The sequence below is a fragment of the Cornus florida genome, unplaced genomic scaffold (assembly GCF_030987335.1).
Source record: "Cornus florida cultivar Cherokee Brave unplaced genomic scaffold, ASM3098733v1 CherokeeBrave_3.0.0_Hap2_Chr11, whole genome shotgun sequence".
Classification (NCBI taxonomy): domain Eukaryota; kingdom Viridiplantae; phylum Streptophyta; class Magnoliopsida; order Cornales; family Cornaceae; genus Cornus; species Cornus florida.
In genome coordinates this window covers 4,279,817-4,297,872 of record NW_026775581.1, presented here as the reverse complement: position 1 = coordinate 4,297,872, position 18,056 = coordinate 4,279,817, and the positions used below count along the sequence as shown (strand labels likewise).

General features: G+C 36.5%; 1 protein-coding gene across 3 annotated transcripts; it reads right to left on the bottom strand.

Annotated features, from left to right (window-relative positions):
- Positions 1-9,367: 9,367 nt before the first annotated feature.
- LOC132282471 (DNA polymerase zeta processivity subunit-like) lies at positions 9,368-14,543 on the bottom strand. Of its 3 annotated transcripts, none has more exons than XR_009471773.1 (6): positions 14,074-14,543; positions 13,683-13,846; positions 13,518-13,598; positions 13,104-13,216; positions 12,571-12,672; positions 9,368-9,659 (listed from the first exon to the last, which is right to left on the bottom strand). XR_009471773.1 is itself a non-coding variant. In XM_059784170.1 (6 exons), exons 2-6 carry the CDS (start codon positions 13,711-13,713, stop codon positions 9,636-9,638), a joined length of 318 nt encoding a protein of 105 aa, XP_059640153.1. In that variant the 5' UTR covers positions 13,714-13,864; positions 14,074-14,542; the 3' UTR covers positions 9,368-9,635. The 3 variants fall into 3 exon arrangements, 1 of the variants encoding a protein (XP_059640153.1); XM_059784170.1 differs by having other exon boundaries at positions 13,551-13,598; positions 13,683-13,864; positions 14,074-14,542; XR_009471772.1 differs by lacking the exon at positions 14,074-14,543 and having other exon boundaries at positions 13,683-14,067.
- Positions 14,544-18,056: the final 3,513 nt, after the last annotated feature.

The following is an 18,056-nucleotide window of genomic DNA, read 5'->3' as shown; positions in this document are numbered from 1 at the left end:
CATAAAACACCCCGAAAACGAAAATGTTTCCGAAGAAACCATGCATCCATACTCCTAGAAATCAAAAATAAATGAGCATGCTTTACAATGAAATTAAGACATGCGCTGGTAGTAAAAGATAATATAAAGCAATGCACGTGGTGCCAAAATTTGGTTCCAAGCACCAAAGCTTACCTCGAGTGCAACAAAACCCTAAGACAATGGGAAAAAAGAATAAACAAATAAATAAAATAAATAAATAAATGAATGCCGTAAAACTAAAAAAGGAAAAAGAAGACTCGGTCTTCATATTAGAATTCTCTAAAAACATGAGCACCATCCAACATAAGGTCCAAATAGCTAAGGATGAATTATCCACTTGCGAATCAGCTCTTGACAGTGTTCCAAATGATCCCTCTCTGAGATCCCAAGAAAAGTAACTCCTACTACACTAGACCAGTCTAAGGAATGCTGAGAAGGCCACCTACAAATAGAAATCCAGAGTATTGTGGCTCAAGGAAGGAGATTCAAACACCTTCTTTTTTTTTTCTATAAATCACTCTCCTCAAGGTACAATAGGAACAAGGTTTCTTCCATCACATCCTCAATTGGTGCAACCTTTGACACTGAAATTGTTATCAAACATGAGGTGGTATCTCATTTCCAAAATATTCTAGTATGAGCTCAATCTCTCCTTTTGTTCAAGCTGTACTCCCACACATTTTGTCACCTCACTATGTTCTATTCCAACGGTGAAGGAGATACACCAATGTTTTTTCTCCCTTAACAGTGACAAGGCACCTGGTCCAGATGGCTACAATGCTTTATTCTTTAAGAAAACTTGGCCTGTTGTTGGTGAAAATGTTAACTTGGTAGTTAGAGAATTTTTTCTCAATGGGAAGGTACTTAGGGATGTCAACTCAACCTCAATCTCCTTAGTCCCTAAAGTCCCTAATCCATCCACCATGAATGATTTCAGGCGTATTTCTTGTTACTCTACTATACACAAATACATCTCCAAATTATTGGCAAACAAGCTCAAACCTACACTTCATCACATTATAGGGCCTGCTCAATCTACCTTCATTTATGGGAGAACTATAGATGATAGTATCTTATTGGATCAAGAACTTCTAACTGGGTACTAAAGGCAGGGTAACTCACCTAGATGTGCTCTCAAAATTGACCTTAAGAAAGCATTTGATTCTGTCTCTTAGGACTTCCTTCTTGATACCCTAAAACTATTTGGATTTCCCTTAATTATCATCTCCTGTATCCAATCTTGCATTAGCACTCCCTCCTTTACCATCTCACTCAATGGAGAGTTTAATGGATACTTTAAAAGTATTAAGGGGCTTAGGCAGGGGGACCCTCTCTCCCCATTCTTATTTGTAATTGTTATGCAGGTGTTCTCTTCCATTGTTAACAAGCTCACACTTGATGGCCCCTTCAAGTTTCATTGGAGATGTAAAGAATTATGACTCACATATCTCATATTTTCTCACATAACAGCCTACCCCCAATCAAAACACTCAAACTTACACTTGATACATTTACCAAGCTCTCAGGTCTACACATTAACCAAACCAAAAGCAACATATTCCTATTAGGAGTGGGGCTGTTGAGCACGTTATCATTTCATTTCTGGGATTTGAGAAGAGGGAGATTCCTATAAGATACTTGGGAGTCCCCCTCATTACTTACATGTTGAGGGCTGCTGATTGTAGATCTCTGGTTAACAAGGTCACCTCTAGAATTGCTCACTGGACTAGTAGGAACCTATCCTTTGCAGGGAGACTGCAGCTTATTAGGGCTGTTTTATTCTCCACACAAATGTGTTGGAGTTCAAAATTCATCCTCCCCTCAAGCATCATCACTGAACTAATTAGTATCTTCAATGTTTTTTTATGGTCAGGACCATCACTCAAAAGAACAGGTACTAAGGTTACGTGGAGGTTCTGCTATCTCCCCAAAATAGCAGGTGGTTTGGGGCTGCCAAACTTGTATATTTGGAACAAGGTTTCTATCATGAAGCACCTTTGGCACCTTTCTAATTCTAAGGATATGTTTTGGGTTCAATAGGTTAATATATACCTACTCAAGGGGAGAAGTCTTTGGTAAGTCAAGATACCAAATCAATCTTCATGGAACTGGAGGAAACTCCTCCAACTCAGACAAGTATTTAGGTCTTTTGTCAACTTTGAAATTGGGGATGGACAGACATTCAATTTCTGGTTTGACAACTGGTGTTGTCTTGGTCCCCAACACCAACTCATTACCCCCCAACAACTAGCTGAATTACCCCACAACAATACAACCAAAGTCAGTTATTTCATCTTCAATTCATCGTAGTCCTTTCCTCCATCCATTACCACTGTATTACCCCAGCTTCTAGACATCAATAGACTACCACTGCCATGTCTACACAGCAAGACAAACTCATTTAGATCCCTTCCCCAAATGGTGAATTCTCAATTGCACATACCATGAAACACCTTAGCCACCACTTACCAACCTTACCTTGGAACCATTTTGTTTAGTCCAAACCACTCATACCCAAACATTCCTTCACTCTTTAGGTAGCCATCAAGCATATATTGCCAACACTGGATAGGAAATGCACCTCTCACATCAATTCTATTATCTATGTTCTTTGTCATAAAAAGTTGGAATGTCACAACCACCTTTTCTTTGCCTGCTCCTATGTCAAACCCTTATGGACATTTCTTCAAATGCGTTGTAGGTTTCACATTCAACCACCAAATTGGGCATGCTTTGTTCCCGGGGTTGCACACCACTGGAGAGGAGATTCTTCCAACCACCGAAGATCAGTCTCATGAATGGCACTCTCGTCACTTGTCTACAATGTTTGGAATGAGCGTAACGAAGGATATTTAAGAAAAAGTACCTAATGCAAAACTCAGTCCTCCATCGTACTCTTGACATTGTTAGAACCAAGCTTCCTGGATTACCCCTTTCGAATTCCATCAATGGACAACACATTACTGATGAATGAGAGCTCCCCAATCCCCCTTCTCGTCCATTGGCGGAACTACCGGACCTTTGATTGTGGAGGTTCATCCTTGATTGGGGTGTTTCCTCATTGTATCTACCAGATCGTGAAGTTGTCAGTTATGATTCTCCATTATGTTGTTTCCTTTCAGTTGAAGCCTTGGTAGGTCTTTAGGCTGCATTGTAAATTTGTCTTCGAGCTGGTGTATTGGGCTAACTCCCTTTTTGGGTTGTATACCTTTATATTATATATACACTTGAAATTCACTTTTCAAAAAAAAAAAAATTTAATACATAAGGGTTTTATTTTTATTTTTATTTCTTTAACCTAATGATATATAGGAAAAGTAATAGTTAAAAACAGAAGGGTCTATTTTTTAACAAAACAATTTTGTTCTCGAGAGAAAAATATTTTACGGATTGTAGAAACTCATGGCATGGAAGCCGAATAAAAATCACTGATGCAGAACAAAAATTTTGTCATTCTGACGAGGCTTCCGCTCCGTCAATTTCCTTAAACATTATGACTCACAATCAAAATCTTTATGAAGATTTAGCATTAGAAAATGAAAAGGATAGTTACTGCCAAGGGATAAGCCGATTTCTCTAGTCTAATTTACCCGGTTGTCTAATTGTTTTGTACGTACATTTTAATTATTTGAAAATGATATATATATATAAGGCAAAATGAAAAAAAGATACCCTTAACTATTAACATATATCCATGACCTATCTAGCAAATAATCCCCAACAGTAATACCAAATTTGCAAATTATGCCATACAAATTTTCATTTATTCTTCTTTTCGTTCACGTCTTTTATATGTAATGACCCGGATTTTCACGGATATTTTTTTTCCATTGTCTTTCCTTTCTGAGTTCAGTTCTTCTTCGCTTAGTGTCGTCTCGAGTGCTCTGAAGTGATTTCTGAGACTCTTTTCTGTAGATTGACAACTTCCATTGAGAATCGAGTCGTTTCCACATTTTTTCGGTTTTTTGACACTATTCACTTTTCGTCCTTTTCCTTATTTCGTCATTTTCCTTATTTTGTCTTTTCCCCATTTGACACTTTGTTGGCGTAACCACACTTCTTGTGTTCGGAGTTGATTTTTGACTTCATGTATCTCCATCTTGAGTGGTTTTTACGAAATACGTATCTTTACTTTTGCAAGAAAGTACTCTGGTTGCTCCCGGTGTCCATAGGGGCATGGATGCAAAGTTTTTTGAAATTATTTTCTTTTCTTGGGGTATTTTTCGTAAATATCTTTTGAATATATTTTATTTCAGGGGTTTTTAAGAAAATATTTTTGAAAGATATTTTCATTCTAGGCCATTAGTGCAGTTTTCACTTTTTGGAGGGGTCATCGTGCAATTAATGAAAGTTATTGCTAAATGCCTTATTTTGAGCCTGGATCCTCGTACGGGATTCATTTTCACTTTTCATCGAGTCGTGTACTCTTAGAAATTCCTTCTTGTCGTTGTTTTCCAGTTTCAGGGTTTCTGGCCAGGGTTAGCGTCAAACTTGTTTGGGGCATAACTTTCTGCTCGGAACTCGGTTTTTGACGTCGTTTCTTCCGTTATTCATATTTTCTCATTTTAAATCTTTTTCGTTCACAGAGTTTTGTCATTTGAGCGCGTCTGCTCAAATTTTACTTTTTCGGACCTGACGGGGCCCATTCGGGGCACTTTTTGAGATTTCTATAAAAGGGGAGTGAGATATTTTATTTTTTCATCTTTCCCACTCTCTTGCACAACCTGAAGCTTCCATGGCAGCCCAAGGGAGGCTGCCACCTTCTCTCTCCTCTTTTGAGCTTCATTCCTTCGTCAGAACATAGAAGGGCCTTTGCGTTTATTGTTCGTGTTGACTATGCTTTCTTTTCACCCTTATTAGAACTCATTTCTGACCATTCTTTGAGTTTGGGTTTGAAGTCAAGTTGTGATTTTGATGGAGCTTCCTTGGGGGTTATGTGCACAATGTAGTCCCCGACAAAACCTAGAAGTTTCGTCGGATACGGAGTGGTATCCATTTGGTGATTTTTGAGATTTTCATCTCAAATTGAGGTAGGAAATGTTCTAAACTTTTGTGTGTATTGTATTGAGTGTTTAACATGATTATACAACTTAATTTCATGTTCTAGAAAATTAATATTAATTATTTCTTTATATGAAATTTAATTCACAAGGATGTGTATAACTTAGAATGGAATTGTGACATGCTAGAAAATCATGTTTTAATATGTTTGTTAACATATATTAAATTGGGATTAATTGAATAAGAATTGCACTTTTTATTTAATATTTATCTTTGGTGAAAGATTAAATCTCATGGCCTTACTTTTCATGAAATGAACTTGTAGTATACTTTTAAATTAAGTCTTAGCATGTTTGTTAACATACTTTAATTTGAGAGTATTTGGACAAGTATGAAAATCTAGAAATTTTAAATTAAATGATTAATTAAAATCTATTTAATGGTTCCCTTGGTCCAATTAAGTTTTTTACTTGATAATCATGATGACTAGGACTTGCATACTAGTATATATTAAATTGGGACCATTTGAAGTTGCTTTGAAATTTAGAAGTTTAATTATCATGATATAATTAAATTCTATCTTGTTGTGCCATTGGCCTAATTGAGATTTTAGTGAATATATGCATATACTATGCTATATTGTATAATATGCATTGATTAAGGGCCATTTGATTGAGATTTGAAAGTTAGGGAATTTAATTAGTTTATTTAATTAAATTCCGTTTCTATTGCTTCAATGATTAAATTCTGAAATTGGCATTGATAGTATGTTTGAAGCATAATTTTAGACTTGTAATAAATTTATAAATTATGTTTTCAATATTGGATTATATTGTTATATCGTGTAGCAAATCGCACACTGAAGATTCGACATGTGATGTTATTATAGCGCATAACAAATCGCGCTCTGAAGATTCGATATTGTCATCCTATAGTTGTTGTGGATTTAGAGCATGTGTTGTGTGGTTACAACCTACTTGTGCATGAAGGTAGTTTCGTGTACTGTTTAATACGTATATAAATTGTTAACTTATTTATTTTGGAGTTGCTTAGGACATTGTTAAGCTGTAATGGCTAGGGTTTGGCTCTAGTACGGGGATAAGAGTCCTCTAAGTCAAAAGTTCGCGCGTTGAGTATGCTGCCTCGGGGTTAGTAGCTCCAAATTAACCGTATAAAGTTTGCGCGTTGGGTAGGCTGCCTAGGAGTTAGTAGCTCCAAATTTGCCTTGTCTCGGCAGAAATCCGAGCTGTGATGTCCAAGTCTTCCACTATTTGATTTCGCATTCAATTCCAAGTTGACAACCAATGTTTAATTGTGACTTGTGGTTTTGGTAATTGGCGATTTAATGTTGTTAACTATATCCACACTAAATTAATATATTTAGTTGATTTTGCACTCTTAGATTGCTAGTTGATAACCTAGAGAATTTGTCTTGATGTGTGGTATTAGATATTTTAATTATGCTAAATTGTTATATTTAGTTGATGTTGCATTTTAGACTTCAAGTTGATAACCTTGACAACCACTATGTTGTTGCTTTGTGGAAGCATGCTCCTATGTTGTTGCTTTGTGTAAGCATGACCCTATATTGTTAAACTTGCATGAATGAGGTGATTGATGCTAGAAATGATCTTAGGTAGTTAGGATGTTCCCTGAGTCTCACCTTGACATAGACGTTAAGTGGAATGAACCACAATAATTAAATCATGCAACTTGTAAAATTTTAGGTCGATGCATGCTCATTTCCTACGAGTAACTTTATATTACTCACCCCTATGATACTGGGACATATTTCAGGTACAGGATACAAAATTAGAGATTGCAATTGATTGGTTGATTTGCTAAATTGAGCTTCTTTAGAAGCATTCTTGTTCACATGCAAATATTAGCATGTTCATGATTTGTCTATGAAATGTAATTTTTCTAACTTGGAGGTTTGAGATGTCAAATGTTATAAATGTATTGTAATGAGACCATAGGCCATTATAGCACATCTATTTTATCATATTACATACACTTGCATGCTCACTTTGGCAAACAATACCTTCCTTGATGAAACAAAAACTCTAAGTAGCATTTTTAAAGAATTTTACCCTATTCTGTTCCAGGAGCATTTCGAGTATTTCACAATGCGTTTTTTTCATTTTTCCTCGCGAGTTACGTAGAAAACTCAATTTTGAAAGGGGTTTCTTCTTTGTGTTTTTTCAGAAAACATCATCTTGGCCCTCAAAAATCAATATTTTTCTGAAAAATCCTTGCTGTCAGGTTTTGCAAATTTTTAGTACAAATGTAGTTGGTACTATTCATCGACTTTTTTTTTAAAATCGTCACGACCAATCCGAAACTTCCGGAGGTCTTGTGGGTGCATTTTAAGATTACATTTTTAATTTAGGCAATTTAAAAACCTCCCAAAGCCCTATTTCCAAAACCTGGGCAGTAACTCGTACTAGTTTTTTTCCTTTTGACCTAATTTTTTTTAGGGTATTCTGGGCATTTTACAATTCATTTTTTTTATTTCCGTCCGCGATCAGGGTAGGAAACTTGATTTTAAGGGGAGTTTCTTCTTTTAGTTTTTCCAAAAAAGTCCGTTTAGATGCCCGTTTTTACTCTCAGTTACAGCAGTGGTAGGTTGTTCTCGTCGGGCCGCCACGACATCATTTTTGTTTTTGACCTTTCTCCCCCGTCCGGACTCCAAATTGAGTAAACTTTTTTTTGAAGTTTGACTAATTTGTCATTATCTTTCCAACGGTGTGCTCGATAACACCTTAATCCACTTTTTACAAAATAACCATTTTGCCCCTAGGTTCTTTTTGTCCGTTTTTGAAACGACACTTCTGCATTTGTTTCCTTTGGGTTCCGTGACCTCATTGAGGATCACATTGGTGTCTTAGAGACACATTGTATCTCTAGAGATCGTTGTTTCACCTTTCGCTTCCGCATTTCGGATCCATTATCGGGTCATCTTTTGGTCATCACTGACACACCGGGTTTACAAAACTTGGACCGTCACAAGTGGTATCAGAACTCCTAGGTTCAAAAATCTTAGGACGACGGCAACCGCAATCCTACATTACATATATGCAACTTCATGTGCCATACAAAAAATATAACGGCAACAAAAAAAGTAACGGCAACCGCAATCCTAACTTTTGACCTACAAAGATGTAATAGTTGAAGTTAGAGAATGTAAAGCAAGTTGTAAAGTTGTCAAAATTAAACCAAGCAAAGCAATCATTACAATAAACTCTTCGTATTATCTCAATATCTTGGGTCATTGGCATCCCGTCACCAAAAGAAATCATTTAAGTAGTAATACACGACCACAATAGTCCTCCTTCAAATCTTCAATGTAATATATATCATAATCAAATATAGATGAACCAAAGAAACGTCTACCACGGTTCTGTAACAAAATACTAGTCAAAATGTCACATTGGCGATGAGGAGGAACCTCCTTCTCACTAGTCAAAATAAAACCTCCTTCTCACTAGACATAATATTTGCAATTCAACCTTTTTTTGTCATCAGTACTCTTAAATATTGTAATTTAAGTTGGAGTGAATGATACATTTTGTAATAATAATAGTAGAGTGCTATTTTTTTTTTTTTTGAAGATAATTATGTCTTTTTATTTTTTTACAAAAAGCAAAGTGAAATTTAACTAAAAAAAAATGAGAATGTAAATGCATTTGCTATAAACATTAGATTAGGCACAAACTGATATTCTGACAGATTGAAGAACTTGGGAAGACATTTGATTTGATCATAGTTTTTGGTCAAAATTATCAGTAACCGGGTTAGTGAAGACTACCAAGTGAAATTGCTGACAAAATGTAATTTTATTATTATTATTTTTTTTATTTTATCACTCTGATGTGAAGCTTTTGTGTAGGTCTAAAAAGTTATGCTTTATTTAGAGCAAATAAGTATTTGAAACAGGTGTCCAACTTCAGTCTGCATATAATTTGAAGATAATTATTCAATAGGAATGTCCAAAATTTACTCTTATTTGCAAGGCTTTTTCTGTGTTTTCTTTTGTTTTATGAAGTTACAAAAGATAAGAAATGCTTGACATTGAAAAGAGGCCGCTATTGGAGGTTCACATTCAACACAAATCATTAAGTGCTGATTAAAAGTGTAGCTTATATATATGCATGAAAACACTAGTGTTAGAAGTAGGACCAATCATCTGATTTTATCTTGGAAGTTTAGGATCATCCAACTGTAATATTTCATAGTGTCACTGGTTTAGCAAAAAAAGCGTCAGTCTATTCCTGTATTCAGTGACACTAGACATTAAGAATATAGGCAAATGATATAGTGAATTAGATTGAGAAGCCAAATAGATAGAAAATATCAGTGTCAAGCTTTGATCTCAAACAGATACGAATGTCAAAAATTAAGTAATAAGTATCACGCATATTGAAAGCTCAAAACCACGAGTATGTCAAACAAATGGGAACCGAGAGCCATATAAGTGATCAACCACATGATATAATGCATATAGTTTAGAAGGCTATATTTGAATAATGAAATACTCCAACCCACCCGTTGTCCAAACATTATGGTGCTTGTGGTTTCTCCATGATGTCTAGAAGATGGCCCAACTGTTATTATAAGCGACGTCCTCGCTGAGCCTGTTTAATTAAAATAAAAAATGGATTTTATAGACCAACAGAAACAGGATGTGGACGGTTTCATTGTAGAATAAACAGACTTCAAGAAGCAAATCTCTAGTAATCAAACAAATAATAGAAAAGGATATTTCAACACCGTTTCATGAAAACAAAAAAGAAAAAGAAAAAGGTTGAGAGGGATTAAAAACAAAAATTCTGAACTTTCTATAACTGTGAAAAAAAAAATAATAAAAAATAAAAAACTTTGTATGACTGTAAGGTTCAGCACAGTTGGCCCCTTTTTTTAATTTCATTCGGTTACCAACAAAGATGTTTCTTATCCAAAAAAAAAAAAAAGCTAAAAAAGTTGTTCTTCCCATTCTATGGTTTTATTGACTGAAATCCTAGGGATAGGATATTTCTTGGTTTATAGATTATACACTGAAAACCAATATACTCATCCTTTTATATTTAATTTCAGCCCCTCTCAAGTTCTAACAGAGGAAAGTTATTAAAAATTTTGAATGTTCCAATTTGTACTTCTAGACAACATATGGTAAATAACTGCAACTTCAAACTTTCAGTTATTGCACTTAATCTATAACCTTTGATTCATAAGCCAAATAAGTCTCAATATATGACAAACAATTATGTTACATACAAACCAGACATTTTTTAGTACAAATACACCATAAAAAAAAAATTGAAAATTTTGATCAGTTAAGGAATGGAACTATTACCATGCTCCAGAAATGCCGAAGCTTAACACAAATTTTGTTGGTATAATCACCATATCTAACAACTTAAATGTAATGCCTGCTATCCTACAAAGGTAACGTACTTTATTAGATAAACCATTCAAGCAAAGCAGATGAAACAGAGACTATTGAGGATAACCTCCAAATGAATCACGGAGTAGTTTCATTAGTTTAGAATCTCTAGTAGGTATGTGAGGACTGTTTTCGGCCAATGCATTTATACATTTTCCAAGGGAAGTAAGAGAAAGATTGATAAATTTTGCTTCTTCGACCAAGTGACCTTCACTGCCTGCAACAACCCCACTTCCGTCTAGCTAAACACAACTTACACTTGGAAAAATAATTGTAGACACTAATGCTTTACAACCACACGGACATAAGATAATTAAACTAACACAAGTACCCAGACCCATCCAAAAAGAGATCAAAATCCTCTTCAATAGTAGAACTATGTCATTTAGTATCCCACGCCCATCCCAAAGGATCAAAATCCTCTTATGTCGTTTTGAGACTTTTTAACGTAAGTTTTTTTTTTTTTTTAACAAACTAAGGTGAGGACTTAAAAATAGATATACGTGCTTGAGAAGCTCAGCGTACTACCAGCTAGGTCATTAGATATTGTCCTTTTAACTTGATTGTTTGCTCCATTGATATACGAAATACAAGTAGAGGGAGAAAAAGATTATGCGCTCCTGCTGGCTCTAGTATAAATTAATCCACAATCAGCTCTTTTAAATGTTTAGCGGACACGGTTGAATTTTCAGTTGTAACAATCAGCTGAATATCATTTTCCTATCATTTTTCAACTATACATGCCCCACCACAATCAAAGTTTAAAACTGCCGCCCCTTTGAAACTTCTTAAAATGTCACTATAGAGCAAGGGACCTACAAGTTTGTAATTTTTCAAGAATCAGAGTCCTCCTAGATGTTTCTGGGAATTGTGGAAGGAAGCTGCACTGACCCTCATCTGAAATGCAAAGCCGTGCGAGTCAAGAAATCTTGGCTGTCCAAGACATGCTTGTGTGTGTATAAATAGAGAGAGTTAGTAGTAGAGTTTAGTACATATATATTGAAGAGCCATTTCTAGCTGCTCGCTAAAGAACTTTAAGCGTCATAAATTAATTGTTATTCGACACTTCTTTCACGATGGCTGCTTTCTTCTCCATTTTTTTCGGTTGCTTTTCTGATTCCAGCGGAGTTGGATGCGAAGGGGAGAGTTTGAGGACTCAAGAGGCGTCGATCAAGTCCCGAGCAGGCAATGAAGCTAAATCAAAAACTAAGTCAAAAAAAAGTCCTCCAATTCCAGTTTCCTACTTCCCCATTGGATCAACATTTTCCCGGTTATAAGACATTCAGATTGAGCTTCCTTCCTTGGTGCTTGTTAGACTTTATTCATTTATTCATGTAGTTGATATTGTACACTGACATTGAAATTGTTTCATGTGCTACTACTTGCACCGTGTTTGTATTCTTTATTCGTTGAAATGAGATTATATTTTATCCATTTTTAAACCAAGTGTACGTGTTTTCTCTTTCAAGCTTTTTTTTTTTTTTTTTTGGTAAATCTTCTCTTTCAAGCGTTTGTGCCCCTGAACTGCTTTGAAAAGAATTTTAGTCTTTTTATACACCTGTTTTTTTTCTCAAAAGCCATAATTTGATTCAATGTATGTGATTCCAGATTCTTTAGGTAAACAATCCCTATCATTACGTCTTGTTTCTTACTTTACTTTTTTAAAAGCACTTTTTTGAGTAAAACCAATAAATTTGACTATCAATTACTAAAGAAGTCCCAGCAGAAGATGCATATCAATAGAAAGTGTACGTGGTTGAAGATAATTTTGTTGAAACCCATTGAAGAAATAAGAAAATTTAAAAAAAGTCCTATGGTTTTAAGGACCGCTGGAGCCTAGAGTTGGGCTTTCTTGCTCTTCTATAAGTTTTTGTGGGTTGCGCTACCTAAGATGTTCAACTCACTCTCGTTTCACCAAGTTATTTTTCTATGTGATATAGGAAATCAAATAGTTGCTATAATGAACGAGTCAAAGTCTGTCAAATTTAAAAATCTTCTTTACAATTGCTTTGTCATCTAGAATGTATGTGACATAGCTAATGAAATCAAGACTGTGTGTGTCAATGTGTGCAAGTGTGTGTGAAAGGGAAGATATTACATACCTTTGAACCATAAGACTGGTTGACATTCAGCTTGAAAATAAATCTCTCCACTGGGATATTTTTAATGTTGAAGAAAATAACCGCAACTCTCTCCACCAGTCCCTGGTTAATAGAAAGCCAAGTTGGTTTTAGTCAATTTCGACGGTACATCAACCAGCAATGGAATGAATAGGTAAGGAGCTTCCATCAACAATTTGTTAAATAGAAGAGTACAGCTTCAGTTTACTCAATACCCAACTATGTCGCACGCATATATGCAGCCAATATACATCATTCTCACACAACCACACATAATACATGCACACAAACACACTGCCACACATACACATGAATACACATGAACACATACTCGTGCAAGATTAATGCGGATATGTATATGCACTTCAAATAACATGCACATAGGGTATCCAATTGCAAATTTATCAAAAAAAATCATTTTTTTGGAGTCCCATGGTGGGCATTTGTGGGTGTGTGCGAGTATTTACCTAAGCAAAAAAAGAAATTTAAACAAATAAAAGAATGGAAGAAAAAACCTTCTGGATAAAAGGAAGGAGTCCAGTGACAGCAGAATTGATGTATTCTTGAAGCTGAGGCTGTCGAGCTTTCTGAACCACAACATTCATATATTGCCGTCTTTCAAATGCACCTACATACCAACATTTGCAAACATCAAAACCCATCACGAATTTCAGTTCCACTACAACCTCAATAAATAAATGGTCTTCTTTTGATCCAAAACGTGTTTTATTTGTAATTATAAGATTTGAATTGAGGAATTCATCTACTCTGATACCATGTTACTCATAAATTTTAATATTTAACAATGGTGTTTGACATTGTGGGCATAAATTTCAAAATAAGTAAGCTATATGAAAATGGGTCATTCTTGGCCGGACAGTGATAAAAATGGGAAAAATGAACTTGGAATTGAGTAGAGAAAATAGTACCAGGAGGATATAATTATTTGAGAAAAATAATACCAGTGATGGCCACTTCCAGGAATTCCACCAGAATCCGAGCAGTCTCATCTGCAATTTAGAGAGAGAGAGTGATGAAAGATTACCCAGTTGGAATTTGGTAAAGAAAAGATGATTAGAAAAGTAAAATCGAACCTTGTGGAGATTGATTATCTTTGCGATCCATAACAATCTCTCACTCGCCTCTTTTCTGTGCCTAGGATTTTTGAATTTGCTCATGTGGTGAGCCGTCACCAGTCCGGTCTTATAAATCTGAACCTTGAGTGCACATTTCTGAGCTTCATTATCTCAGCAATAGTCTTTATAACCAACGTCTCCTTTTTAGTTAATTCACAAACATAAAACATAATAGAACTCTAATTAAACCTAAGGCTTCAAGAAAATCAATAAATTGCATCAAATTAATTTAGTAAAATCCTCAAATCCCAAAATCCCCAACTGATTTTTCATCACAATTACTTATCCACATACGGAGATAAATATTTCGCCAACATATTGAGATGAAAGATATAAGAGAAACATGTACCTGTAGAGTTCTGTAATTTTGGTCGATTACTGATCTTCAAGTCGTTACTCAACGCCATCCTTATGAGAGAGTAGAGAGGGCTTGAGAGTTGAGAGACAACGGGCCTGAGGCTGAAGCTTTCGAACGGCGAGCCCGAACTGGAACAGCCGGCGATGGAAACTAAAGGATATGGGTTTTGATTTTTTGAACAATCTGAAATGATATGCCGACATGGGTTCTGATTCTGGTAGATTTTGTAGTTTGTAGTTGCAGAGACAAAGAGTTGGCAAGTTCAGAGTTGAGAACGAGAATAGAGATGGAGGTGATTTGGTCTGATTCTTGTAGATTTTGTAGTTTGCAGTTGCAGAGACAGAGAGAGGGCAAATTCAGAGTTGAGAACGAGAATAGAGATGGAGGCGATTTGGGAGGCTGAAATGATTTGCCCTAGAATTGTATGTGTGTGGTCTGTAGGTATGTGTGGTCTGAAATGATTTGCCCTAAAATTTTAAGAAAGCAGCGGGAATAAGACCTACGTATAGTCTTAAACCAAATTCACTTCCTACCAAATGTTTTTCATTAACCGGCTAGAAAAAGCGATATAAAGGAATTAATTTACTTTCTATCACGTGGTGAAATAAATTCACTTTCTACCACAATTCTATTATTATAACTGTGGTAGAAAGTATAATTACTATCACGGTTTTTTATTAACCGTGGTAGAAAGTTTTTCTACCACGATTTTTCATTAACCATAGTAGAATATATTACTTTTTACCACGGTTTTAAAATAACCGTGGTAGAAGACACTTTCTATCACGGTTATTTTAAAACCGTGGTAAAAAGGGCGTTCTAAAAAACTGTTATTTTAAAACCGTGGTTATCTTTTGGTCATCGCTAACGCACCGGGTTTACAAAACTTGGGCTGCTACAAATGGTATCAAAGCTCTTAGGTTCGAAAACCTTAGGACGACGGGTTTTGGGTACATATTATGCTTTTGTTGCCATACTCTATGTGTTTACATGCTTTATGATAACATGTTTTGGTTGATAACATGTTTATGTGCTTACGTGCTACATGTTGTATGCCGTTCGTTTAGCATTATTTTATTCTAATGTAAAGAGTATAACATGTGACGTATGCTAGATTAGAATTGTATATGCATATTTATGTTTCATATTTGGCATGACACGGGATTGGTCATTGAGGCACGAGTTGAGGTTGATGGTGACTGTAGTCACAGTTTCGTGGTAGTATAAGTTGTTGTCGACCTAGTATTGGTTTTAAGGTAGGTGGATGGTCACCTTTTGTTTAGGCTCTCGTGAGATGAGTTGTTTGGCGTTACCATAATGCTGGATTTGTTGGTTTGGGGCCATTATGAGGTTATGGACCTCTTAGGACCCTTGATTGTTCAGGATGATTCCTCTGGAACTTGCGTTTTTCTTGGGTGGGTACGTTATGGGTGGGTGCATAGCACTGTCATGCTACCGTTCTGGCATGCTACATGTGCAATTCGGATGGAATCAGTGTCGATTTTGTTTTGATAGGCGTTGTCCTTTTGATCGATGATGATGGTGTTTGTTTTGGGGATCAGACGTGGTGATTGATTTGGTTGTTGTTGGCATGGCTATAATTGCCATTTTCTTTGGAGTTCTCCTTGAGTGATAACGCTTTTGGGATCAAGTCGATTGATTGATGTTTCGGGTAGAGAGAGCATTGTATTGTTAGTGTTACTTATGGTGTTACCTCTAGATTTGGAGTTAGATTGTTAGAGTCTTACCATTGTGGTAAGGGCTCACATTTGTTTTGAGACAGGTTGATGTCGTATTGGTTTTTGGAGACAGTTTATGGCTAGGATTGGTCCTTCCTTTTGCTTGACACTCTAGGACACGATGTCCATAGGGTTCATTGTTGCATCATTTTGTCTTTTGCAGTTTTGTTTACTACCATGTTAATAGTATGATTTATAATGTTGTGATGCATGAGTAGATGGAGGTGTATCCACATTTGCCTTCTTGTTGTGTAGCATTAGCATGCCTTCCTTATATGCTTAAAGATGCCATACTGTTATTACGCTTTAATGACATGCTTTTGTGCTTACATGGAGACGTGTTGCATGTACCTTTGATTTTTATCTATGTGAGTAGATTTCTTTCTGGTAGTTGCATTCCTTGTCACATGCATGACTTCCAGGTTTGGGTTCCCTTTTGTTTCTCCTCAGTCGCACGTAGTGTGTATGTGGGTTTCCGTAAGAGTTTCGTTATGAGATTCCTTGTAGAGGAGTTGTCACATTTGTTCCATCTTGAGCTGTCCACTTCCCTAAGGTGGGAATGATGCTCCATTTTCGTGTTTGTCATATCGACACTTGTAGGAGGATAGGGTTTCTTCTCTTTTCTTGGTTCGTGTTAAGGACTTTACAAGGAGTGAGTCTCTTCTTTTTGTTGCGTTGTGCACAGTTCTTGGTTGGTTGGTTCGTGAGGATCACCATTGTTGTTTTGAGTCTTTGGTGAGGATTTGATGGATTTTGGTCGACTTACTTCCATGTAGGGGGTGAAGTCTTTGACCTTGTTGTCTTTCATTTCAGAGATGGGGTTGTGGTGTTATCCTTTTTAGGACTGGTAGTTCCCTTTCTTTCGTGTCTTCCTTGGGGAGTTTTTGCTGTGGTTGTTGACGGAATTGTGGTGCTCGGAGTGAGTTGATTGGTATGAAATCATTTTATGGGGACTTGTGTCCGTATCATTGAGGATTTGTTTGATTGTGAGGTGAGCTCGATGATCTTTTGAGAATGTCTTTTAGAGACTTGTTTCCGTTTTCAAGGTCTGGATGTGGTTAACTTTTAGGAGGAGTTTTGGAGGATCGCTATTGGATATGGCTTGTGGAGTTTCTCGTCCTAGTTATAACTAGGCATGGTTTTGAGGAATCGTAGTTCCAGTGGTTGTTTATGGATCGATAGAAATTGAGGAATTTTGATTTAACTTGGTGTTGCCAAGCATGGTTTTGAGAGATTCATCTTGTGACCTTAGTTGTTGGCATTTTGATGTATGTGCCACTTGGTGGATTTGTATTTTGAGGATTTAGTTGTCCGTGATAGGGATGTGGATCTGATGTTTGATTACGGTGTAGTCTTATAGTTTATCTATTTCAGGGAGATGTGAAGGACTTTCGATGAAATGTCTTATTGTGTGAGATTCGTTTTGATTTCTGTAGGCGTTGATTTGCTTGTCAGGTTTTGGATTCCTGATTAATGTTGTTAATAGGGGTCTTTTGAGACATTGTTGTATTGAGGATTTAAGGCCTTAAGCATAGCGGTACCTATGGCATTGTTGTCAAAGTTTTGGGATTGGCTAGGATGGTCTGGCCAGACATCTTTGGACCATATCTCAACTCTCACAAAATGTTGGTCTCCGTAGTGCTTTTGGCAATGATCATTTTTGACATTGATGTCATTTGTATCGAGAGGTTTCTTGGGTAGACCTAGTGGGGGGCAGGTTATGAATTAGTGCCTTATACTGCCATACTACTGTACAAAGTTCTGTGTTGTGGGCTAGTACTAGTTGCCGTCGATGCTACCTTACTGATGAGTAAGTGTGGGCGGGCACCAGGCACGATCATTGTTACCACACATTTGAGTACGTCGTGGGCGGGTTCTGGTCGCTATTCGTACTGCCACATTCTCTTGTTCGGTACCCTGATATGATACGTGGTTATCTTGGAGATCTTTTAGTGGTCGTTGTTGGATCGGTATGATGGTTCATCTAGAGGGATGTTTACGGTTGTTGTCTTCCGTTCCTTTGTCTCACCTTGGGTTCTGTATGTGAGTTTCGACTTGTTGGGTGGCCATTTAGTCACTTTCCTTTTGAGAGGTTGTCCTGTCATTAGCATGTGGGTGCGAATGACATTGGTTTATGCGTTGTCTTTCAGTTTTGGGATTGCTTTTGTATCGCGTTGTGTGGGATAATCGGAGATGTACTCCGTAGTTATCCTGGTTTCGCCTTTTTTGTTTTGG